The 26,988-nt window shown below is 47.0% G+C and overlaps 1 protein-coding gene across 1 annotated transcript; it reads left to right on the forward strand.

Moving 5' to 3' along the window:
• The first annotated feature begins 1,846 nt into the window (after positions 1-1,846).
• LOC144731702 (parapinopsin-like) lies at positions 1,847-22,694 on the forward strand. The gene is made up of 5 exons (XM_078612878.1): positions 1,847-3,713; positions 17,038-17,366; positions 17,790-17,933; positions 18,598-18,687; positions 20,496-22,694. The coding sequence occupies exons 1-5, from the start codon at positions 3,359-3,361 to the stop codon at positions 20,592-20,594; spliced, it is 1,017 nt and encodes a 338-aa protein (XP_078469004.1). The 5' UTR covers positions 1,847-3,358; the 3' UTR covers positions 20,595-22,694.
• Positions 22,695-26,988: the final 4,294 nt, after the last annotated feature.

The following is a 26,988-nucleotide window of genomic DNA, read 5'->3' on the forward strand; positions in this document are numbered from 1 at the left end:
GGTGTGGCCGTATTTGTTGTTATCACAGCTGCTGAACACAAACCTGAAGGCCCAAAGAGACCAAACGGTCAGCAACAAACGGCACCACGAGTGGAGTGAGTTAGAAAATTCCCTCCTCCAACCTCTATCCACCCAGCAGCATCAGAATCATAAAACACGATAGGACTGCAACGTATAGGGAAGCTAAACAAATCACTGAATATATATACACATACTCTTCGGTTCTTTCGGTAAAGTCACGTAGGTAGAAAAAATAATAGATCACGACGTTTCGATCGTAACGCAAGCAATCGTCATCACGAAACGTCGTGATCTTTTATTTTTTCTACCTACGTGACTTTACCGAAAGAACCAAAGAGTATGGACCCTTGCAGTCACGAAAACTTCAAATGTAGAAAAAATAGAATATTTGTCTGCTATAAATGTCCACGTGACGAGCCACTTCGTTGAGCTATCGTTTGTGGTCACAAAAAGTCGCTGCAATCTCTGTGGGCTTTACCTGACTAAATAAAAAAAAACATTTTTTGAAATAATTTTAGTGATTTGTTTATCTTTCTTATTCTTTGCACTCCCGTCATGTTTTTTGTTGTATTGTTTGTTGCTGTAACTCTCTGACCCGTCCCTACTGTGGACGTCTGTGAAAAATGACATTTTCTAGCTCATCGTATTCCTTCTGCAGTATAAATATTTTGATTGTGGCGAGGGGCAGGGGAAGGGTGAGAATTCCATCAACCTCCGCGTTTGCCCACCCACCCCGCCCCTCCTCAAAGTCACTTTTCATCGTCGCCGGGACAGAATCCCGGAACCGCCGAGCTAAACAGCAGCCCAGCGAATCACGGGAGAAGGTCCCGGCTAGCGATGGGGCAATGCCAAATGCGAGCCCGCCAGCGACTGCACCTGTTGCGAGCCCAGGTGGCTGTGAACAGCACTCTGCCCGTATATTCAAACACCGCAATGTAGATTTAAGAGAGCAAAACATTTGCAATAACACCCTCGTCAGCAAAAAAAAACTCTGCCGTAGAAGGAATAAACATGCAGTGACGTTTCGGGCCATGAACCTTCAAAATAACACCTCCGACGCAGTATCAGAAACACAAATGGCTGAGCGTCGATAAGGGTGACGAAGCGAATCGTACCAAGAGGTCTATTGCACTCAGCAGACGTTTCCGCAGTTCATTGTAGAAACAAAGGCGAAGAAACGAGCGCAGAGTTGCGTACCGACACCCCTGAGCTCGCACGCGCAAAGCACGTGGCCATGCGTGCACGCACGAGACCAAGATCATCCTCCCGTATACGGAATTAACCTCCCGTAGGGGCAAGGGCTGTTAACGAGCAGCGCCTATGATGGCCGGCACGGCACACGAGGGGGTGGGTGGCCAGCACCACGCCCGGCCGCTTTTGTCTCCCGAGCGGCGATTTTTTTTTTACACCGCACCGGGTATTGATTTGAGGCTGAGTCGACCTAGGAGAGGCCGAGGACCGGTTCAGATAAGCGTCACCGGCGTTTGTTACGTGAGCAGGAATCGAACTCGGGTCACCGAATTCGTAAACACGGCGGCGCGTTAAATCGCTCCACCGTCACTCCGCACGGACCCACACACACGCGCACACACACGCACCTACACACGCACAGGCACACACACGCACCCACACACACGCACCCACACACACGCACACACAGGCACACACACGCACCCACACACGCGCGCACACACAGGCACACACACGCACCCACAAACACGCACCGACACACACGCGCACACACGCACCCACACACACGCACCCACACACACGCACACACACGCACCCACACACACGCGCGCTCTGGCTCGCTCAACTTAAAAAACGAGCGCAGAACGCATCACCTCTCATTGCTCCCTTCACAAGGAGAGAGCGACACACACACAGCAGACAGACAGAGAGCGACACACACACAGCAGACAAAGAGAGTGAGACACACACATAGAGCAGGCAGAGAGAGACACACACAGAGCAGACAGAGAGAGAGTGAGACACACACAGCAGAGAGAGTGAGACACACACACAGCAGACAGGCAGAGTGAGACACACACAGCAGACAAAGAGAGTGAGACACACACATAGAGCAGGCAGAGAGAGACACACACAGAGCAGACAGAGAGAGAGAGAGTGAGACACACACAGCAGAGAGAGTGAGACACACACACAGCAGACAGGCAGAGTGAGACACACACAGCAGACAAAGAGAGTGAGACACACACATAGAGCAGGCAGAGAGAGACACACACAGAGCAGACAGAGAGAGAGAGAGTGAGACACACACAGCAGAGAGAGTGAGACACACACACAGCAGACAGACAGAGTGAGACACACACACAGAGCAGACAGAGAGAGAGAGCGACACACACAGAGCAGACAGACAGAGCGAGACACACACACACACAGAGCAGTCAAACAAACAGAGAGAGTGAGACACACACACACAGAGCAGACAGACAGAGAGAGACACACACACAGTGCAGCCAGACAGAGAGAGACACACACACAGAGCAGACAGAGAGAGAGAGCGACACACACAGAGCAGACAGACAGAGCGAGACACACACACAGAGCAGTCAGACAGACAGAGAGAGACACACACAGAGCAGCCAGACAGACAGAGAGATATCGAGACACACACATAGACTAGACAGAGAGAGAGCGACACACACAGAGCAGACAGACAGAGCGAGACACACACACACACAGAGCAGTCAGACAGACAGAGAGAGACACACACAGAGCAGCCAGACAGAGTGATATCGAGACACACACACACAGAGCAGAGAGAGAGAGCGACACACACAGAGCAGACAGACAGAGCGAGACACACACACAGAGCAGTCAGATAGACAGAGAGAGACACACACAGAGCAGCCAGACAGACAGAGAGATATCGAGACACACACACACAGAGTAGACAGAGAGAGAGCGACACATACAGAGCAGACAGACAGAGCGAGACACACACACAGAGCAGTCAGACAGACAGAGAGAGACACACACAGAGCAGCCAGACAGACAGAGAGATATCGAGACACACACACACACAGAGCAGAGAGAGAGAGCGACACACACAGAGCAGACAGACAGAGCGAGACACACACACAGAGCAGTCAGACAGACAGAGAGAGACACACACAGAGCAGCCAGACAGACAGAGAGATATCGAGACACACACACACACAGAGCAGAGAGAGAGAGAGAGAGCGACACACACAGAGCAGACAGACAGAGCGAGACACACACACAGAGCAGTCAGACAGACAGAGAGAGACACACACAGAGCAGCCAGACAGACAGAGAGATATCGAGACACACACACAGAGCAGCGCCGGCGATGTCCACACCGCCGTTAAACGTCTCGGACGAGGAGCGACTCGCCGCCAATGGAAGCGGCCCCGTGACTCCGATCGGCCACGACGCTCCGCACGGGGTCAACTTCATCGCGCTCTCAGTCCTCATGGGCATCACGTCGGCTCTGTCCATCGCTCTCAACGGGCTGGTCGTCGTCGTCACCCTGCGCTCCAGGCTCCTGCGGCGGCCGCTCAACTACGCGCTGGTGAACTTGGCGTGCGCCGACCTGGGAATCTCGCTCAGCGGCGGTGTCATCACGACAGCGAGCAACGCCCGGGGAAGATTTGACCTGGGGACAGCGGCGTGCGTCGCCGATGGCTTTCTGGTGGCGGTGTTCGGTGAGGATTTGTTTGTTGTTGACAATAATGATTGAAACTCTCTGGTTCTTTCGGTAAAGTCACGTAGGTAGAGAAAATAATATGAAAGAACACGACGTTTCGATCGCAACACAAGCGTGCGTCATCAGGTGAGAAAGAATAATGATTGACATTACGCAGTGTGCACAGCCTATAGGACCACAATGCAGACACCCGTGCAGGCTTTTCCGACCGCGCCTTCCAAAAGCGTGCACAACTCTAACGCCGAGAAGGGGTTTGTAGAGTTTCTCTCCCCGTGGTCGCGTGGTTTTTTTTCACTCCGGGTCCTCTGGTTTCCCCCCCTCCCTCCACTATTCAGAGTCATGCGTTTAGATTCTTTATATATTTATTTTTGTCTGCTATAAATGTCCACGTGATAAGCCACTTCGTCGAGCGATAATTTGTGGCCAAAGAACAAAAAAACAAACAACATCTTATATCTCGACTCTTTGGTTCTTTCAATAAAGTAACGTATAGTATAAGCGGACGCTTGTGTTGCGCCCGAAACGTCGTGATTTATTTTATCTTATACCCACGTGACTTTACCGAAATAACCAAAGAGTATGGATTCCTGCAGTCACGGAAGCTTCAAAATCAAGCTGATATCTCAGTGGGTTTTACCTGCCAAAATAAAGGCACGCTGTGCTCCAGGCTGCCGTGGCAGCCGCTCAACTGCGCTGCGCTGATGAACTTTCGGTGCGCCATCCTGGGCATCTCGCTCAGCGGCGGTGTCGTCACGACCGCGAAACAACGCGAGGGGAAGATTTGACCCGGGGCCAGCGGCGTGCATCGCCGATGGCTTTCTTTCTGGTGGCGGAGTTCGGTGTTTGTTGTTGTTTACGTTGTTGACAATGATAATAATGTACGTTTATTTGGAAGGCGCCTTCCATTAATGTCTCAAGGCGCCTTGTAAGGTTAAGGTAAGGCAAAGAGAGAAAGAGAGCTTACATAGAATAAAGGGCATTAAAACGATACTGTATATATTTTTAGACGCGACTTAAAAGTATCCACATTTTCGGTTAAACGAATTTCCAACGTCATTTGTTTCCCTTTCATATACTTTGCAATCGTATCGTGTTTTTGCATTGTGTCGATGTCATTTTCTGACCTCACGTCCCAACTGGACGTGTGTGAAAAAGAGCTTTATAGCTCATCGGATTCCTCCAGTACAAATAAATATTCTGATTCTCATCATCAGCGACGTAATCATAAACTATCATAATTATCTTCCATCATTAGCAGTATCAAGGCTGATCAGTGAGAGATAGTGATGAAGGGATGCTACGGGGGTGGAGAGGCAAGGCCGTGTTCCATCACGACTCACCACTGGTACGAGCCACGGCTACGCACCACACTCTGGTCAACTGATTTAGAGCGCAGTGCGCTAACCACTGCACCACCGCTCCCCCGACACATCCAATACCAACTAGTGACCGACTGATATACATTTCAATTACGTTCTATAACGCACCGACGTCTGAAAGTTTGCACAAATATATAATTGTCAAACCTTTTTGCTTGTACTGTACATAGCAAGATCCAAAGTCATTACCTTGTCGAATTTGGACCCCCACAATATGAATCTCACTCTTTGTGCAGGGTCATCCTAAAGTTTAAGAAGTTTTGTGATAAAATGTATAATGATAATAGGGTTTTCTCCTTTTTATTATGGCAACAAAACAGGTGTTAAGATGTTAAAACACCAAACTGAAACCTTTCACAAGGAATCATGTCTGCATTAACCACAATGCTTGTGATCAGAATGCAAACCAAAAACATCCTCTGATAATATATGCATTGTCCTTGAAACTGATTGGTCCACACCAAAGACAGCTTTATTTTTGAGCAGGTACCACCACAGTCAGCATGTACTGCTGTAGTGATAGCAGGGACCACCACAGTCAGCGTGCACTGCTGTAGTGATAGCAGGTACCGCCACAGTCAGTGTGCACTGCTGTAGTGATAGCAGGTACCGCCACAGTCAGTGTGTACTGCTGTAGTGATAGCAGGTACCGCCACAGTCAGTGTGCACTGCTGTAGTGATAGCAGGGACCACCACAGTCAGCATGTACTGCTGTAGTGATAGCAGGTACCACCACAGTCAGTGTGTACTGCTGTAGTGATAGCAGGTACCGCCACAGTCAGTGTGTACTGCTGTAGTGATAGCAGGTACCGCCACAGTCAGTGTGCACTGCTGTAGTGATAGCAGGTACCACCACAGTCAGCATGTACTGCTGTAGTGATAGCAGGGACCACCACAGTCAGCGTGCACTGCTGTAGTGATAGCAGGTACCGCCACAGTCAGTGTGCACTGCTGTAGTGATAGCAGGTACCGCCACAGTCAGTGTGTACTGCTGTAGTGATAGCAGGTACCGCCACAGTCAGTATGCACTGCTGTAGTGATAGCAGGTACCACCACAGTCAGTGTGTACTGCTGTAGTGATAGCAGGTACCACCACAGTCAGTGTGTACTGCTGTAGTGATAGCAGGTACCGCCACAGTCAGTGTGCACTGCTGTAGTGATAGCAGGTACCACCACAGTCAGCGTGCACTGCTGTAGTGATAGCAGGTACCACCACAGTCAGCGTGCACTGCTGTAGTGATAGCAGGTACCACCACAGTCAGCGTGCACTGCTGTAGTGATAGCAGGTACCACCACAGTCAGCGTGCACTGCTGTAGTGATAGCAGGTACCACCACAGTCAGTATGCACTGCTGTGGTGATAGTAGATACTGCTATCGAGTTGGCAGATGCTACTATATAGTAAATAGATATTACTATAGAGTCAGTAGATACTACTATAGAGTCAGGAGATACTACTATAGAGTAGGTAGATACTACTGTAGGGTCAGTAGCTACTACTGGGCTCAGTAGATACAACTACAGAGTCAGTAGATACTACTATAGAGTTAGTAGTTACTACTATAGAGTAAATAGATACTACTATAGAGTCAGTAGTTACTACTATGGAGTAAATGCATACATATAAGAGTATACATATAAGAGTATATATAAGAGTGCATACAAGAGAACATACCAACAATGGATTGTTCTTCTCTTCGTAGCCGTAAAGGCAGCACTATAATTCTCACGGTTGGCTACATACGATGGGAAAGCAGTTCAACATACACACACACACAATACATGCATAGTTTGATTGTAGTGGTCACCCATCCAAGGATTGCCCAAGCTCAAATTTGCTTCGCTATCCGAGATTCGTGATGACATTTTTCACGTTCTGAGTTATTTAGTTCAAGCGTGTGCACATACGTGGGATTTTGTATGCTTTGGCACTCGCTGTCAGAATCAGGATCTTAATTTAGACCGGAGGAGGAATCCGATAAGCTTCAAAGCTCTTTTTGTCGCAGATGTCCAGTAGGGGTTGGTCAAATTAGAAAACAAACACACAGAATATAAAAACCTATAGGAGTGCAAAGTACAGGCAAGATAAACAAGTCACGAAAAAGACAAATAGAATTGAAGTATGTCCAGTCAGCACGAATTGCAAACGTTTCTAAATTCTGCCCATTTTTAAAATAATAAAATGGAGGAAGTTTGGGCAAGGCAGCTAAACAATAACAACAGTCCCAGAACACAGCGCAATTAAAATAGCACTACCGATACACGCGTAAGGATCAAAGTTACAAATCACATTGGCAAATGTGTCTCTATCCAGCACTAATCCTCTGCTTCAGGATACTTTTTACCAGGGGCGGTTTCTTCATTAGGGCGATTGGGCGACGCACCACCAATGTCATTCAACCACAGAGTCACGCTAGCCGTCACTGTGCCTCTGGATATAGTCCAATCAGCGTCATGCTACGTTCTGTGGAGTACCGCCTCTTTTTGGGCGATTTCCCTCCAGCTGAGAATCGCCCCGAGTGTTCCCATAGACTTACATTCAAAGATGGTTTTTTTCGAACGGGGGCGCTGCAATGCATTCTCTATGGCTTCCGGGAGGGCTCCCCCTAACGTGCTTACGTCATCATACGTGCTTACGTCATCATACGTAAGCACGTTTCATCCAACAATATAATTTGTCGCCACCTAGTGGAATCTTTAATAAAAGAAACTTGAGTGGTTTGTTTTAATAGTGAGTATATAAATAAACAAGATGTATTGTAAGAGTCACTTTATTTTTCATTAATATTAAAGAAGTGAAGTTGCCTTTACATGCTTAAGCTGTTAATTTATCCATTGCATGGGTGGACCTTATCCTTATCAATCATCCAGACATTTGCCCCCCCTGAGAGATTTTGCAGGAGCCGCCACTGCTTTTTACTGGTAGGAACCCACTGGTTCCACCAGCCCACAGGAGATGATTGTGTCCGTCCGTCGTGCAGGGAGGGGCTGGGTGGGGAGGGAGGGGCTGGGTGGGGTGGGTAGGGTGGGGAGGGAGGGGCTGGGTGAGGAGGGTGGGGCTGGGTGGGGGGTGGGAGGGGTGGGGCTGTGTGGGGAGGGGCTGGTCACCCCGTGGTGCCTTTATAAAACTTAACGTTTCACCTACTCACGCCGGCTTGTGCCCGCCCTCACAGTCGGGCATATTTGCGGAATACACCACGCCGCCGTAGACCCTGGCCATTGACCGAGCAACCCGACGTTCCTACCAGCTCCCTCTGCAGGAATGTGTTAACGGACTGTTGCTTCAGCAAACAGGTTTGGTTTAGTAAATCGGATGCTGATCCCTAGCTAGGACTGCAGATGCATGCATCAAATTGTGAGCTTGCGTGAATCACAATACGTATCGTGTGGATATCGAGCTCCTGTCATGCGAGCAAATCAATCTTGAAAGGATTTCAAATAATTCATCGTGGAGTATGTTTAAAAAATTAATGTGGCTTTACTGTCAAGAATATCACATGTTCGGGCATTAGCCCATACCGAATTCCTCATGGCTACGGGATAACAGAGCACCAAGGCCTTCACAAGTGGGTTTGTCTTGTTGTTATTTAACAAAAAGGGGTCACTCACAGGGTGAAATACTTATTTCGTCTCCAGAATAATCCCCAGCACCGACTCGTACATCAGCAGTTGAACACTGTGTCCCTGTCTCAGACACTGAGACGGACAATTGATGATTGTAAATTACAGGGGCAGGGTGCAAAGCAATCATTTTCAGTGATTTGTTTCTACGCAGCTTCAGTTGATTTATATTTGTCTGTCGCCTGATGAAGCTAGTTCTAAATACTGGCGAAACGTCGTAATCAGATTGTAAATATTGTGGATGTGCTCTCCAACACACCAGTATGCTGTACTAGTAATGAATTGGCATGTTCTGTTTACATGACTAACCTTACTAATTGACTGTGTCGGGTGGTGTCGCGTTTAACGACACATTTATTTATTTACACTATCTAACCCAAAAAAACTCTATTATGGTTGATATTGGTCGCGAAAGCCTCCGTGTTAAACTGATTTATATTTTCGTGTCTTTAGTTTGTTGTCCTTCCCCCGCACCTCCGATTAGCACGGTTGGCTACGTACGGTGCGAAAGAAGTTCAACATACACATACATTACGTATAAAGGCACATCCCTGCAATTACAGTACTTGCTCATACCGCTGAATTATTTCTTCTACTTGTGAATGAAAATTACAGCCTATGATTGGCACTTGAGAATTGTGGAGTGAGGGAATTGCGTATGGGATGATCGCATTAAATGATATGTGTGGATTGGTGCGGAGAAATTCACTTTGGCCAGTTACGCAACGTGGTTGGTGATGGTGCAGCCCTGTCATGTATTTGCTCACGTGACTGCTAGCGGAAGGGCCTTAAGTACAAAGAGTTAGAGAGTGCCTCTCTTGACATTGCTTTGCCCTTGCACGCTGCTGGCGAGACGTCTTGAAAGAGGTGGGAGAACCCAAACTTGGCTCCACCACAGGAGCCACACTCGACTCGTTGGTGTTCAACTGAACCCTGCGACGCGGTGCATCACGGAACCCTCAAGTCGGGCCCTGCACCCTGGCTGCCCCGTGCTGTCACAAATCTCTCTCCCACCCATCTGCGAATCGCATTCCCATTCATCAGGACTTCAATAACTTCCCTCCTTATCGCTTGAAGTCACGCTGCAAGCCCTTTCGGACCAATCCGCTTAACCTCCATCGATGTGAATTCATCCCCGATGAAGCTTGGAGGGCTGAACGTAGTTCAAAGCAACTCACAAATATAAAAGAACCAACAAGGAAGATCACTGACTTTGATCTTCCACGAAGCTCATGATCCAACCTAAACCGCATCCGCACAAACCATGGCAGTTGCGGATACCTGATGATGCACAAATGGAAGCTGAAAACAATACTCCGGTATGCGACTGTGGTCACCCAGAACAGACCTCACAAGGAATAAAGACGCAACGCCCGATCCACAAACACGAAGGAGACACCAAAGCGACGACGGTACACTCCGCTGCTCCTGACACCCATATCTGGACTTGGCCACCTGAACGTGGAATTGTAGTCGTTGTTCATTGCTCTGCATCTACATCAGCAGCCAATCTGAAAGACTCCACCACACCAGAGGTCGAGGGGGTGGGAGGGGGGGTTAAGGATCTTGCATCATTGTTTCAACTACTACGCCGGGAGCCCGAATCAAGTTGGCGACCTCTGGATTACAATTCCAGTATACAGACAATGACTCCATGTCACAGCATCCGTTCGAAATACAAATGAACGGAAAACGCAATCTTAAGGTGTTTGGTGCCACTTGTCGCTGGCACTTTTAAAATCGACCGCGCCTGTCTTGCCACCTCAAGCCTCCTCCAATGCAGACGACGAATATAATTCACCGAATGGGGAGCCGCTGTTGTCAGTGACAATGAGTGCAGCGGTGCACACTTGCGATCCGGCACCACGGAGGCGAGGGGGTGGTGGGTCGTGTAGACGTGTGAAGAACTCCAAACCCTGCTGGGCTACGAGGTGGCGAGAGACAGGCAGTACAGCAAGTGGGTCATTCACTCACTTGTGAAATCCTCTTCCTTTCACCTGCTTCTCCAGGATGCGTCTTATAAATGCAAATGATTATTGTTATCACTCTGATTTCCCCCTACGCACTATAGACACTGGCCAAACATCCTAATGCTTGCACCAAGGTGGCGAGATGTTAACTCCCTCGCCTGGTATGCAGGAGGTCGTGGGTTCGATCCTGATCCTGACTCCTGCTGTATATTTGGAGTTTGCATGTTGTCCCCGTGATCTGCGGGTCCTCCCGTTTTCCCCTCCACATTTAGAAACATGTGTTTAGAGTATTTGGCTGCTATAAATATCCATGTGATGGAAAGCTACTTGGTTGAGTTATCATTTGTGGTCAGGTCGCGTCTGAAACAGTTATACAGTGGGCCTTGCCGAGTAAAATAAAAAATTGTTTCGTTTATAAAAATAGCCTTGAGACTCAGTGAGCCTTTTCTGGATAATTACTCGAATATTAAAAATAAAAAGGTGGCAGAAGAGCACAATAACAAATGAATTACTTTAAACGCTGTGTGTGTGTATGCCTGCAATTAGACAATTATATTGAACACATTTCGACGTGACTTTACCGAAAGACCCCAAAGAGTAACATAATTGTTCGTTGAAATTGTACTTTATAGGCACAAACAACCTCGTTTCAACGCAATGACCCCCCTCCCCCACGCCTCTGTCCACACAGCAGTAGAAATGGTCACATCCCAGATAATAAATTGGCAGGTTAAGTGTTTTTTTGTTAAATACTTTAAAACAACACGTAGGATTTGCTGTAGAATTACAAAATACCTGACCGTTTTTTTCCCTTTTATACCAAGCCAAAAATTATTGCACAGGAGTGCCAGTGATTTCGCTTAATAAGGCAAAAATATTTGTACGACTCCTTTCAAACATCCTTTTTGCGAATCGCACAGAATATGTCACCAATACAACACAGTCGCTCAGCAGGCCGTCTGCGGTGGGTTACAGTGTGGGTGTCCCCAACTCTTCAAAGTCGTCTGGCCAGCGTGGAAGTGTAGGCCGACAATGCCCTCTAGAGCAGGGGTCCCCAGCCCCCGGGCCACGGACCGGTAGCGGTCCGTGGCCTGTTAGGAACCGGGCCGCACAGCAGCAGCAGGTGAGAGCGGTGAGTCCGCGCGTGGAACCCGCCCCCATTGTTTTATTATTGACCACTTCCGTCCGCGCATCTTTCCCGCATTGCGCACTCGTCTCAGTCACACAGTGTTGGTAAGCCCACCAGCTAACCCTAGCCGCCACAAGGAGTAAAAAAACAAACGTCGCTGGAGAGCTTCTTTGAAAAGGGGGAACGACCCAATGATGAACCCCCCCCCCCCCGGGTCCGTGAAAAAATGTCTTCCACGAGACCGGTCCCTGGTGTCAATAAGGTTGTGGACCGCTGCTCTAGACGATGGAAGCTTCTCGAGAGTTCCCTCTCGCGATGGGCCCTTCTGCCAGCAGTGGCGTGAGCGAGACAGTGCGGCTCTGTGCCTTTACCTTTCATGGGCCACAATCGTGGTACGGAATTAATTGTGGGGAAAAGCAGCGAAGATCTGCGAGCATTTAAGTGGACCGCAAGTGATCAGATCACACAATGGACTGCAAGTTACGCATTTCATGCCTGGATGATTGACTGTACAAATAAAATAAAAAATATTTTGAGCGCGATGCCAACGACTAGACCTTGATGCGAAATTAAACGGGGCATCTCTCTTCTGGGCGCACGCGCTGTCGTCACTGGATCACGAGCTCCACACACAGTAGGTCACTGATGCATCCCATGTGTGAAAGTTGCGAGAAATGTACAAACGAACACACTGTCGTTTTCGCAAATGCTGTACAATGAGAAAAGCGAGTCTGCTTTCAGGTCTCCAGCACAAAAGCCATTCCACGTGAAATATATTCAGTTTGTTCTTCTTTGTTTTGGGGGAAAAGGAATTTCCTGTCGAAATATTGAGGTGAAAAAGTCGAGTTTTTTTAAGCATACTTTTTGTGCTGAGCTCAAGTTATTTTGTATTTTGTGCGTGGCCATCTGTGTTGACCGTCATCAACATCAGCCGTGATCTATCCACTGCTAGATGAAGGACCCCCTCAACTTTATTTGCATCCATTGGGATGCTTGCATTGATGTAATCCATATCACTCCCGATCTCACCTCTCCATCTGCACGGTTGTGCATGCTCTATTTCGTGGGCTGCCATTCAATCATCAGTCTCGTCTATGGGTTATCGTCCCTTCTGGCCAAGTGCCATGACCACAGCGTGTATCCAAACAATCACGTCAGAAAACATACGGGTGCACAGATGCTAGCGCCAAGGCCGTAATCATAATATAAATTGGGGGGGACACATCCCCCCCCAAATATTCAAATATGTTCAAAATGTCCCCCCCCCCAATATATTGCTATAAAAATGTGAAAAAGTAATCATAATTGTTATGCTATGTAAATAAAAATAACAATTTGCTGAACCTTGGCCACAATATCTGGACTTGTCTTCATATAAATAAATGCATAGATTGCTGTTTATATGATTGTGGTTATGGTTGTACTTTATTAATCCCTAATCTCAAACATTACATGCAATGAAACAAGAAATGATTAAAAGTAAAAACAGAGGAATGTAATACAATACACTATTAGACATTATTGTAAAAAATAAATTAAAAGTCCATCCCATGTGTTAGTATTTTTTTTATATTTAATGCAGGAAATTCGTTTTCAAATTTAGATTTTTTTTTCTGGGTTGGGACCCCCAGACCCCCTGGAAGATTTGGTCTCCCCCCAATGTTGACCCCATGGCTACGGCCTTGGCTAGCGCACACACAATAAACTTTTACTACGAAATAATCTGTTTGCCATGTAACTATAATTTCTAAAAGTAAAATAACCAATATGCTAGATGATGTTCAGAAATTATGAACGCGTGGACAGGTTAAGCGAGCAGCAGAAACCCGCGGGACATGGAGAGGAGATTCGTTACCTTGAACCTGTCTACGGACAGAGCAATTAATCAATTATTTCAGGAGATACATTTATATTTAAAGTTATTAAAAATATATATGAAATGCAATAGACCACAAAGAGGTTTCAGAGCACTATGCAGTATAACAAAACTAGTTTTTAGAACAGTAAAAACCCAATTTCTCCATAATAAATTTAGATATCTTACGAACTAAGAAACTTTTTTAATTACTACTATAATGAGCCAAGAATTCTGTTCGTGTGTCATTAATATTCATGAGCCGGTGGAGATTTTTACACTCACGCAGAAGAAGGTCGAGTGGAATTTTTTTTCCCGCAAATTCGCTTGAAGTTTGACGTCTCGTTATTGAAAGTGAATCTAATAAATAATTCTACGCAGCTACAAAGTGGATTTGATGTCTTTATTAATTTCTTCAGCACTTGAGACAAAAGGAAAGTCTCATTTATGCTTATACATTATGGTAAAATAGACATTTCTCGGTGATTTTCCAGATATTGTATCGAATTCTAATTTATTTCAACCCCAGCGACCGAAAGCAGAAGAGAATAAAGTATCAGAGCAGGAAATTTGAACAAATTGAAGCTCAGTTATATGCAGCGCTACAGTGACATGAAGTGAGGCGTTTTATGACGTAGTTTCATGCCAGATTCACTGCCATTAATACAGTGCTGAAGTGAACTGCAGTGACGTGTTTGATGACATACTTTCGGGCAAGATTCACTGCCATTAAACTTACACAAGACACAATTATACTCTGGACAATTTTTTCGTAAATATTACAGCTTCCGTCCTAGGACTGGCAAACAATATAGTGAGATCCAACAAATACTCTGGAACGTAAGACTACTGCAATCATTGCAAATTCATTAATCCCAAAAAATGAGCAATTCCTAATTAAGCCAAGGGCTTCAAAACCACCTAGACTGTATGGGCTACCAAAGATCCATAAAATCGGCATCCCTTTACGACCCATAGTCAGTACAATTGGCTCTGCCACATATAAATTAGCAAAATATGTAACTAAACAAATACAGCCCTACATCGGTAGGACATCATCATTCATAAGAAATTCAGAACATCTTGTGAATATGATCAAAGATATTAAACTTAACCCTAATGATATTTTGGTGAGTTTTGATGTGATTTCGCTATTCACTAAGGTTCCAGTGAGCGAGTCGCTTAAATTACTTGATACACTGGTAAAGAATACAGATTTACCAAAAGATATTCCGAAACTCGCAGACCATTGTTTAAATAACACTTACTTCTTATGGAGAGGTGAATTCTTTAAACAAAGGGAGGGAGCAGCAATGGGCTCTCCTTTATCTCCTGCTATAGCAAATTTGTACATGGAAAACTTTGAAACCAGAGCACTTGCCTCGAGCACATTAAAACCATCCTTTTGGTTTAGATATGTGGATGACACTTTGGTTGTCTGGCCACATGGTAAAGATACACTTAACGATTTTCTAAATCATCTCAATGCACAAAACCTGGCCATTCAGTTCACCATGGAAATGGAGGTGAATAACACACTCCCGTTCCTGGATATTTTACTTGGGCATGGCCTAAATGGTAAAATAACACACAGCGTTTACAGAAAGCAAACGCACACTGATGCCTATCTGAATGCGAAATCGCATCATCACCCAGCTCAGAAATCCTCTCTAATCAAGACGCTCATACATCGGGCTAAAACAGTGTCAGATGATGAAAGTCTAGTGAGAGAGATTAAACATGTTAAAGAAGCACTAAGACAGAATGGCTACAATAATGCTCAAATTAACAAAGCACTAAATGCCAAATCACGATCGCAAAGCAACACTGCTGAAAGCGATCAGATTATTAAAACAATAAAAATACCATTTATCTCAGGAGTAACTGATAAATTAGCCCGTGTTTTGCAAAAGCAAAACATTACAGTAAGATTTGGTACAGTACACAAAATTCAACAACTAGTAACGTGCACTAAAGACGAATTACCTAAATTATCAACAGAAGGTGTATATCGGATTAATTGTGTATGTGGCAGATGCTATATTGGACAGACAGGGCATAACGTTAGTGTAAGACTAAAAGAACACCAGAGAAATATTAAACTATCGCAAACACAACTGTCGGCAGTGGCAGAACATGCTTGCCAACAGGGACACTCAATTGATTTTGACAACGTTGAAGTGTTGTGTAAAACTAGTTACTAATGGCAAAGACTAATTAGAGAATCCATTGAGATTGAGAGAAACAGAAATAACTTTAATCGCTCAGACAGCTACAGGCTTAGTGCGGCCTGGAAGCGTATTATTAAATAAGATGCATTACAATTCCTTATGAGGGAAACAAGCACTAACTGATTATTAATGTAGCATAATCACAATAGAACACATTCCAAATGATTACTAATCTACAACTCGCATCGTAACAATAGCCTGATTACTAATCTAGTATATAATTACAATAACCCCCCCCTCAAATCTTTGCACCTGATGAGTTAATGAGTTAATGATGACGTCACCCTGCTGCTGCTCTATATAAGAACGGGAGACACAGCAGAGCCTCACCATTCTGGCGAATTGCCCGATGATGCTGGATGCAATTACCAGCGAAACGTCGTACTCAAATTGTAAATGTTGTGGTTCCACGCTTCAACACACCGGTGGGCTAAAGCAGTGAACTATTTGTCTTTTGTCAACGTGACACTTTTTTTTTACTGATTGGCCGTGTCGGGTGGTGGAGGGTTACGACACATTTATAAATAACGCGATCTAAACCCAAAAATCGTTGATTATAGTGAGATCACTTAAATTTACGCGATCTAACCCAAAAAGCCTCTATTATGAAATTGTCTGTTCTAAATGCCAGCTTCAACGGAGTACATTTGTTGAAGCTGGTATTTGTGTGCAACCGTTTGATGTGTACCTGCGGGAAACTGTGATTAGCTCGGGCCCAGGTGCAAGTGTTGACCTGCCTTCCCCTGTCCAATGTCTCCCCTCTTCGTAGCACCTAGGCCCTCTTGGGAGATGGAGCGATGAAATCAGTTTGTGTGCAGGTGCGAGGCGGATTATTGACATTGTCGGTTTGGAGACTCGGGGAAGCCTTCGCCCGGCGCTCGATTGACCCCCGGGCTGATGATGACGATGACAACAAAAAAAATATTAATTCTCGCCTCCGATTCGCACGGTTTTTGACGCACGGTTGCGAAAGAAGTTCAACGCACGCGCGCACGTGGGATCAACGAGCGCGCTGCACGTGGGATCGCACGTGACCGTGCGCAGGTATCCGCGAGTATCCTCACGGCCCCCCCCCAACACCCCTTCACCACCACCACCAACATCACGGTTGTTGCGTTCTGTCCCCACGCCCGGCTAGGCATGACGGCGCTCATCACGGTGTGCGTGCTCGCCGTGGAGCGCTACGTGGTGGTCTGCAAGCCGCTCGGCAGTGTGCACTTCGGCACGCAGCACGGCCTCTGCGGAGTGGCCATCTCGTGGGCTTGGGCCCTTGCGTGGAGTATGCCGCCTCTCTTCGGCTGGGGCCGCTACAACTACGAGGGCGTGGGCACGTCCTGCGCGCCCGACTGGGCCGACAGCAGCCCGTCGGGACGCAGCTACATGACCGCGTACTTCATCTTCTGCTTCGCGCTGCCCATGATCATCATACTGTTCTGCTACACCAAGCTGATGATCTCCATACACAAGGTTGTGCCCGCAATGCGCGCAGAGGCTCGTTCGGCCGGCGGTTGTGATTCGTTGTTTTTGGGGTTTTTTGAATTGTTTTTGTGCTTGTTAAAGTGATTTCAAGTAAGGTTGAAAGTGGGAATGCGTTGGCTCCATCCGTCATCTGAAAACCGGCCAAATTGATCGGTTGCCCAGCTTGGTGACATGAACCAGAGCATGAAGGTTTGCTTTATAATGCAAATATGAAAATGATTATTTTTAAGTTACTGGAAAAGCTGAAAGCGTTACATGTTGTGTCAATGTCCCAGTGTGTGATATATCATTGCTGATCAGTGCCGCAGTGTCTGATTATAGAATTGCTGGTCAATGTCCCATTGTCTGATTATATCAGTGTCAATGCCCCAGTGTCTGATTATATCATTGCTGGTCGATGGTTGTGCGTAGGTCTCAAAGCTTGGCTTGAGTGCCAATGACACAGCCGAGAGGAAGGTCGGAGTCATGGTGGTCGTGATGATATTTGCCTTCTTCCTCTGCTGGCTGCCTTACGCTGCACTGGCCATTGCTGTTGTCATCAAGCCGGACCTGAAGGTTTATGGCCTTTTCTTCTTTAACAGCTTTCTTCCTCACATTTGACTTGCCGCATTCCGCTCAAGCACCCAAGCGATGAAACCGATTGCTGTATCAGTGGGCTCACATGACCGAATTGGTGAGATTGCGCCTGGACTTGTCAGATCTCCGATAGTAAGCAGGTTTGAGGCTGGTTAATGCATGGATGGGTGACCACAATGCACTTGCCATAAGCGGTGCAGAATAATGTGTAGTTGTAATTTGGCTCTATGCTACCAGGTCTTTACACCCCGGGGTCAGATGCTCACACTGACTTTGTGGTGAAATATGATAAAATAGTCACAGCGAACCACATGGCATAAGGAGGCCATCATCCAGCAGTGGATTTGCCAGGGCAGTAACACGGCTGAGCAGAATAATGTTTGGCTCTTGTTGCAGAGGTTTGTGGTACGAGCCTAGTGGCCACCCTGGTTAATACTCTGGGTGTATTGACCAAATAAATACGAGCTGTATGTTGCACAGCGGGTGTTCGAGGTCATGTGACAATATGCGAAAACTATTAGCCGTGTGTGCCCTCATCATGGCCCAAGTTTGGTAAGTTTAAAAACATTATTCACAAATTGCCTAATAATTTGAATCAGATGCAGTTCCTACTAATTCCGATTGTGTTTTGTGAACCATTCAGGTGCCCCCTGTCACCGCCTCTATTCCGGTTTACATGGCCAAGTCGAGTGGTGCTTACAACCCCATCATATACATCTTCATGCACAGACAGGTAAACCACATAGTCACTTGAAATGGTAATTATCGAAAAGAGCCGTTGCTAGCGCACACTGCAATGACATGTTACACAAATAGCGGAGGTAGCGATAGCAAATCCTGTTAGCAAGCTGACAAGCCACTCCACTGAAGGGGCCTTCATCCTATAGTCAATGTCACTGCACAGAGAAATGTGCGAGCTGACAAAATGCCAACGGCCATTCAAGTGCAATGGTGGAGCCAGGATTTTCAGGAAGGGGGGGCAACCCCTCCAGCAATGAAAAATGATAGGAGTTGTTGGTAAGTAAGGACTTTTCCCTTGCTTTTTATTCGATGCGCGTGCGGCGATGGCACAGCCATCGATCGAGGGTCGAATTCGAACCGTGTGTGATCAGCATCGCGCTCGCTGAAGGAATGTCTTCAGGGAAGTCGTGTACTGTATACGCAACTGCGCACAATTTTGAGTCACTTATAACTGCTTTGCCGTTACTTATTGCCAATTATAGACTCAGACTATGGTCCTATCATCTCATAGAGTCCCTGGCACATAATAATATGCTACACAGTGGCAGTGGGGGTCGCAAAATGCCGATTTATTACTAATAAACCCCAATGATCCAATCGAAATTAGGGATTTCGATCGGATCATTGGGGGGTCACGTGCCCCCCCCCCCCCACTGGCTCCGCCAGTGTTCAAGTGGATGTACATCTTAAGTACCTGCACCTACACTCATGCACTGATGTTTTAACATGCATGCTCCAATTATGCGCTGTTCACGGCATCGTGTTTGTAATTTTAAAAAAAACTTGTTCGTAAGAATGTTGTGGTCAATGTCGCCCATAACGATACAAATCTGCCTAATGCTGTTATATTTCTAAGATGCCCAGTTTGTCTGAAAGCGATTGGTTTAGGGGTTCTGTAGTTTATGTGAAAGAATGTGAATATGACGTGGGAGGAGCTCCATAATATTTCCTTAAATTACCGCAGTGTCTCAACTATGACGTGTCTTTGCGACCTGTGTTTTATCGAAAACGTTGCGAGTCTGGCTTGTAATCCTGAGAATGAATCATCTTGCCGTGAACATGTTTTATCCTGATCGGTCAGAATAATCTTCCAGAAGACACCCCCCCCTCCCCCATTTTAAAGCAGCGCCTTCATCATGAATTGACACGTGGCTCTCCATTGAACTCTATTCTCCCGATTATAAAACACACTTTTTTCCCCCATGCTCATTCTATATCTTGTAACACTATATTTTACACCCTTGTTTCCCACTTTTCCAGGGCTACATATCTTCTAGAATATTTATTTTCAAAATGGCCCCCAAAGCTAATGGAATGTACAATATCGTTTTACATATTTGTAGACAATAGAATATTTATTAAATTTGCTTTTACCCACAATTCTCCACAGCAACGCATCATGAGTTTGAGTACAGTTCATTTTTATCATTTAACCAGGTCCCATCATTTACATGGAGTGAGCTTGCCGATAACACCTGGTTATACGCTGTATATTTTTTACATGCCTGACTGCTTAAGAGACTCAGAAGGCTGCTGCTTGGAAATATTGTTCTGGGAAGTCAAAAGGCCAATGGACTATAAAAAGATAAATATATGGAGAGACGGCATGGAAGTTACATTTTTTATTTGCTTTCACCCAAAGTTTGGGGTGCATCTGACTCATCGAATCATCTTAAAATCCAGACAATGCGGTAACAATAAGCGGCTTATGAGCTTATGTACATGGTTAATTGATGATTGGTTGTTAAAGTGCTGCCTTATTCGCATTGACGCGGGTGTTTGTGTTCTTGTGTGCTTCAGTTCCGGGAGCACATCTCACGCATGTTTTGTGACCATCGTAACCAAAGCAGCCGAATAAACCCCGAAGAGAACACGATGCAGAGGCTACAGCCCGCTTAAAGTCACCGGGATCACTTGGGGTGGATGAAGAAATCGTTTTAAGCCAAGGATCAACGTTAGCAACACCCCCCCCCCCCCGCATACACCGAGATGAAGATACACACCGCTCGACTTGAAGCTTTCGTGCCTACAGGAATCCACACTCTCTGGTTCTTTCGGTAAAGTCACGTAGATAGAAAAAATAATAGAATAAAATAAAACACTATTCTATTATTGTTACTTCTATCGATGTGACTTTACCGAAAGAACCAGAGAGTAGAAACACTGCTCTCTGCCCATCCATTGCCGGATGATTGCCTCCCTCAAACTCACTCGGTCATGATTCCGTGTGACAGCTGATATTCTCCCCACTGTTGTTCGACCCTGCGTCATCTCGCCGTGGTGAGTGTGGGTTGACGAAGAGGGAGGAACCCAGGGCGAGTTCAGATATCACTCGCCAGGGAAACAAACTCAGGTTGGCGGGTTCATAGCATGGTGCGCTAATCACTGCGCCACCACTCCTCCCCATAGACGAAGTATTGTGACGTACAGCCGCTATCATCTGGATTATATTCGATGTTTGCATGCTGAACTTCTTTTGCATCGTACGTAGCCAACGGTTCTAATTGGAGATGTATTAACACACTGCGTAACAAAACGTGAATGTCCACCTTTGTCATGAATTGCAGATATGCATTCAGGTTGTGTCTTTGTGACAAGTCTAGATTTTTTTTTGCGATTGGCTTTGGAGCGCATGATTTTTGGCCACTTTTTTTTTTGCCAAAAAGAAAACTTTTCCCAGTGATGTTGAAAAATAACAGTTGTGTTTTTTTGTCGACATTTCTACTGTAATATGAACAGCTCCGAGCGCATCTATCACGACCCCTTCTTGTGCAGTTTAGGACATTTCATGAGCAAGCCTTGTGCATGTTGTGAGAAAATTATCATTTCACTTGAGATCACTTAATAATCAGTGTTTCACCGTCATGTGCGTGTGAGTTTGTTATTATCTTTCGCAATATGTAGCGAGTGGTGATGGCATCTCTGCCAGTGATTGCAAAATAAACGTTAAATTGTGTTGCATTATTGATATGTAGAAGTAGCCTATGCTATTTTCCTCAATAAAGTGTTTGATCTATTTGGCGTCTCTCTGTATATATAAAGTGTATACCTAGGAATTACTGTCGTGAGTGACTTGTAATTGTTTATTTTGTAAACACAACGCAAAACATATATAGTTGTTCATAATAAAGGTTTTTGGGTTAGATCGCGTTATTTATAAATGTGTCGTAACTCTCCACCACCCGACACGGCCAAAGAGTAAAACATGTGTCACGTTTACAAGGGACAAATAGTTCACTACTTTAGCCCACCGGTGTGTTGAAGAGCGAATCAAAATCATTTAAAGTTTGAGTACGACGTTTCGCTAGTAATCACATCCAGCTTCATCGGGCGATTTGCCAGAATGGTGATGCTCTCCTCTTGCTCCCGGTCTTAAATAGAGCAGCAGGAGGGTGACGTCAGAAATGTACTGTGGCACAATATTGATTTATTTTCAGGTGGGACAAATGCGGGGCTTAATTTCTCGGTACATTTGTGAAAACGCTGCTAGGCTTGGCTTGGAGTGGGCTGGTATTACCACTGTCACTATTGTACAGCGAATTCATAATAACCCTAAACAGTCCTGTATTATTCTACCATATATCTTATACGCCTATAAAGATGATGTTGATAACAATTACAAGGACAGAAATAAGGCAAGATGGATGTAGTGTGGCAAAAAAATCCTGGAACAAGGTTCTTGGACTGTTCCGAATTTAGTGCTGGCTAAATGTATCGAGATTCATTGCAAATCTGGCTGTCGCCTGATGAAGCTGGTTGTAATTACTGGCGAAACGTCGTACTCAGATCGCAAATGTTGCGGCTTGGCTCTCCAACACACCGGCGTGCTGTACTAGTGACGAATTGGCACGTTCTGTTTACGTGAAAAAACCTTACTAGTTGGCTGTGTCGTGTGGTGGCGGGTTTTAACGACATATTTATATATTTATGCATTCTAACCCAAAAAAAACTCGATAATGGATATTGGTCGCGAAAGCCTCCGTGTTCAATAACTGTGATCTTTGGACAACGTGTACTTTATGTTTCTCATTAAACACAGCTTGAAATGTGGAGTACGTGTGACTACAAACGATTGCTGTCACAATTGACTTGTGCGATTGCCCTGGAAGTATGTGTTTTTAATTTCACCGCCTGCTTGTTGAGTTTTTAAAATATTTTTATTAGATTTTTGCTGTACACAAGAACAAAGGGCACGCTGCAAAAATGTTGCGCAATTAAAAAAACACAGCGGCACGGGAAAATCCGCCAGGACCGAGTGTCCTCGACGCGTCCTGGTTGATGATGGGGGAGTGGGGGGGGATAGACAACACGGGGAATTGGGTGGAAGATAGACTTTTGTCTCATTTACGTAGGAAAATCGCGCGGGTTAGAACATTCGATTTTTTTTGTAACATAGGGGGAGGTGGGGGGGTGTGAGGGAGTAAAAGTGAATAGGGGGGGGGATGCTACTGGCAGGGCCGGATCATGGTCCCGTGAGGCCCCTGGGCGCATGTCTTTTGGAGCCCCCCCCCTATATTGGTGTCTTTCTTGCCTTCTTCCTCGCAAAATCATCCACTAGATTGTCAAAATCTAACTGTTTGACAAGGTCTGACTCTATTGACGTGAGTGACAATGAGCTGAGACGCGTTTGGCACACGCTACTCCGAGGCTCATTTTTTATTCTGCCAGGGTGAGTGCACATTTCACCCTGGCAGTTTGTCACTGGCAAAGTTTGAAAAATCCGAAGTGCCACGAAAACATTGGGGAACACTGACTGCAGATGAAGTGCCTGCAACGTCTCAAGCAATTTAGTTGGCCTCTTCTCACCCTCAGAGTCAGACATGAAAGACTTGAATTGGATGAGTTCGTTGGCAAAGTTCATGTTCAGGTCTGATGGATATGCAGCGGAGAGCGCATTTACCTTTTCCACTGTGACATCACTGTTAGACACATGATCTGACATAAACAAAACTCCAAAGAGACTGGTCAAACGCTTGTAAGCGTCCAAGCGATGTTCAAGGCATGCCGCGAGCTTATCAATGACCACATAAAAGTGTCACACCTGGCTCTGAGCTCTCATCTGCAAATGTTTTGCGTTTCCTCTGTCGCTGAAGATCGTGCTTATATGACCGAAAGACACATGTCACATTTAAGGCTGCCCTTTCAAAAGCCTCAACTGGTCTCGCTGTCCCGCCACAAAATCCCACAACGAAGACAAAAGCTGTGCTGCTACAGAGATGTCAATGTCACTTTTCTGTAGGTGCATGCTTGTAGCGTGGAACCGGTCAAGTAGGACGTCCCAGAAATGTGTCATGAACAACATCTCTAAGATGTCAAATTTAGCACATAGCCCAGCGGCCTCAATTCTATTATCTCTTTTCTTATTAGCATCATTGCACATACCACCGAAGACCTGTCTAATGTAGGTGTATTTTCTCCACAGTGCCTTGGTTGACTCTGCCCGAGCACTCCACCGAGTACTGGACAACCATTTTAATGCCAGTCTGACATCGTTCTTCCGAAAGACTTTCCCCCATCTGTGTGTGGATGAAGAGCAAAATGTGTACAGTGACTGAAACATGTTAAAACAACTCATCAGCCTCTAGGCTACTGCCGTCTAAGGTGTTAACACCAATTAAGTTAAGTGAATGCGTTGCGCAAGGCACATACTCTATCGGAGGGATTTTTGTTTCAGTAGCCCATTGTATTTTCCTGACATGTTGCTTGTGTAGCACCGTAGATGGGCCACACTTACCTGCAATGGTAGACGGGGCCCATCTAGGGCGGTGCCTCGTACCGCCAGGGGAGGGGCTGCTGGGGACTCAGGATCCCACACAGCTAAGCCCCTTGGCACCCCAACGGGGGGGCGTTGGCGGGGGATCTAGGATCCCACGCAGCCCCACCCCTCGATGGGCAAGGGGCATAAAAGGGCACCTCCCCAGCCGATCTGGACCCAGTTGAAGACCGAAGCCGAAGACCAGCTAGATAGGACCCTGAGACCCCTAGCCCTGCTGTCCTTATCAGGGCCGGGACGCTGTGCGGCTCAGTGGTGAGACCCTGGGAAGCCCTGGCCCGATGTCCTTGTCAAGGCCGGGTCCAGTGGGTCATTGGTCGGAACTCGCACCCTGGCTAGGGCGAGTTAGAATAGCCTCCCCCTAGGCACCCATAGCCGGAGGACCCCGAGTGTAGTCCTGTGTCAGGGTGAGTCAGCCCGGAGGCAGTACCTCCCCAGACAGTGGTGTAGGAGGACAGTAACCCTGAGTGTTCTGGGACTGTACTGCCGATCGAGGTGGTTTAATAAAGTGTTGCCTCCAAGAACCGTCTCCGCCGTCTCCTGAATCCACAACACTACACTTGCATTGTCATATGACTGACCTCTAGAGTTTGAGAGGTCCAACCCAAGGCCATCCACCATCAAAGTCACACAATCTGCTAAACTCTTACCAGTGTGGCTCTCAATTGGCTCAAAGCCCAGGAATCGCTCCACCACATTCCCGCTGCTGTTAACAAACCGGAATATGAACCTCAATTGGTCCACATGTCTGGGGTGGAGTCAACAATTATTGAAAAATATTTGGCATCCCGAATCTCATCTGCTATTGTTTGGCGAGCTTTCTGACCTATTAGCTCAATCAGTTCTTCATATATTGTCGATGACAAATAGGACACTGTGCCTCTTCAATTTCCACCAAACTTTGTATTATGTTCAGCTTAGAATGGGTCAAATTGTGATAACAATTCTAGGATGCCAAGGAAATTACCGTTATGGGTTGACCCAAACCGTTCATCATCTGCCCTTAACGCAAGTCCTCTTTCACCCAAGAACTTGATCACTGCTACTACTCTTTTCAAAATGTCCCTCCAGTATTTACGTTCCCCATCAAGTTGCTGCATGAGGTCTGCATCTATAGCACTGCCCTTTGTCCGCTGGTGCAAGGCAAGCATGCGTGGTCTGTGTTCTGCACTCTTTTCGTGTTCCCCCATTCTTTCAGAGTGCTTCCAGTCACTAAACCCCTGACTAAAGCCACCGAGCTTGCTGGAGAACAGTTTGCATGTGTAATAAAGGACTCCTTCACACGATGTTGGTCTCCGTTGGTCCTTTATTGATGTTCTTCTCCTCCTCACCCCGCTGGCCTCCTCCTCGGCCCAGCGTCGTCTCTCCTTGCGCCCCGCGCACTCTGCAGCTACCCTGCTGCCTGTGCAACCTCGCGCCCTCTGCTAGCCCTCCGCTAGCCCTGCAGCTACTCTGCTGCCTGTGCAACCTCGCACCCTCTGCTAGCCCTCCGCTAGCCCTGCAGCTACTCTGCTGCCTGTGCAACCTCGCACCCTCTGCTAGCCCTCCGCTAGCCCTGCAGCTACTCTGCTGCCTGTGCAACCTCGCACCCTCTGCTAGCCCTCCGCTAGCCCTGCAGCTACTCTGCTGCCTGTGCAACCTCGCACCCTCTGCTAGCCCTCCACTAGCCCTGCAGCTACTCTGCTGCCTGTGCAACCTCACGCCCTCTGCTAGCCCTCTGCTAGCCCTGCAGCTACTCTGCTGCCTGTGCAACCTCGCACCCTCTGCTAGCCCTCCACTAGCCCTGCAGCTACTCTGCTGCCTGTGCAACCTCGCGCCCTCTGCTAGCCCTCCGCAAGCCCTGCAGTTACTCTGCTGCCTGTGCAACCTCGCGCCCTCTGCTAGCCCTCCGCTAGCCCTGCAGCTACTCTGCTGCCTGTGCAACCTCGCACCCTCTGCTAGCCCTCCACTAGCCCTGCAGCTACTCTGCTGCCTGTGCAACCTCGCGCCCTCTGCTAGCCCTCCGCAAGCCCTGCAGTTACTCTGCTGCCTGTGCAACCTCGCACCCTCTGCTAGCCCTCCGCTAGCCCTGCAGCTACTCTGCTGCCTGTGCAACCTCGCGCCCTCTGCTAGCCCTCCGCAAGCCCTGCAGTTACTCTGCTGCCTGTGCAACCTCGCACCCTCTGCTAGCCCTCCACTAGCCCTGCAGCTACTCTGCTGCCTGTGCAACCTCGCGCCCTCTGCTAGCCCTCCGCTAGCCCCGTGCAACCCGCACGGTCCCGCTAGCCACTCTGCTAGCCCCGTGCAACCTCGCACGCCCTGTGCGCCCCGCGCACTCCGCTCTCTCCTCACCACCGCTGGCTGGCGCCGTCTGGCGAGCCCTATCAGCCTCGCGGCTGAGGGCACGGCGGCCACCCAACGTGGTCTCCCTCTTCACTCCCTCGACTGCTCCAGATGTCTTCCGGTCTCCTTCCTATAACCTCTCTCCCACGTGACCCTGACTCCTCCCTCTCCCACGTGACCCTGACTCCTCCCTCTCGG

The sequence above is a fragment of the Lampetra planeri genome, chromosome 40 (genome assembly GCF_965212315.1).
Source record: "Lampetra planeri chromosome 40, kcLamPlan1.2.h2, whole genome shotgun sequence".
NCBI lineage: Eukaryota > Metazoa > Chordata > Hyperoartia > Petromyzontiformes > Petromyzontidae > Lampetra > Lampetra planeri.

Excerpts from the sequence above, each read along its gene's own strand:
- LOC144731702 (XM_078612878.1), top strand. The coding sequence starts at position 3,359 with ATGTCCACACCGCCGTTAAACGTCTCGGACGAGGAGCGACTCGCCGCC. Across the intron at positions 17,367-17,789 it reads TGATGATCTCCATACACAAG|GTCTCAAAGCTTGGCTTGAG; the intron begins GTTGTGCCCGCA and ends GGTTGTGCGTAG. Across the intron at positions 18,688-20,495 it reads ACATCTTCATGCACAGACAG|TTCCGGGAGCACATCTCACG; the intron begins GTAAACCACATA and ends TGTGTGCTTCAG.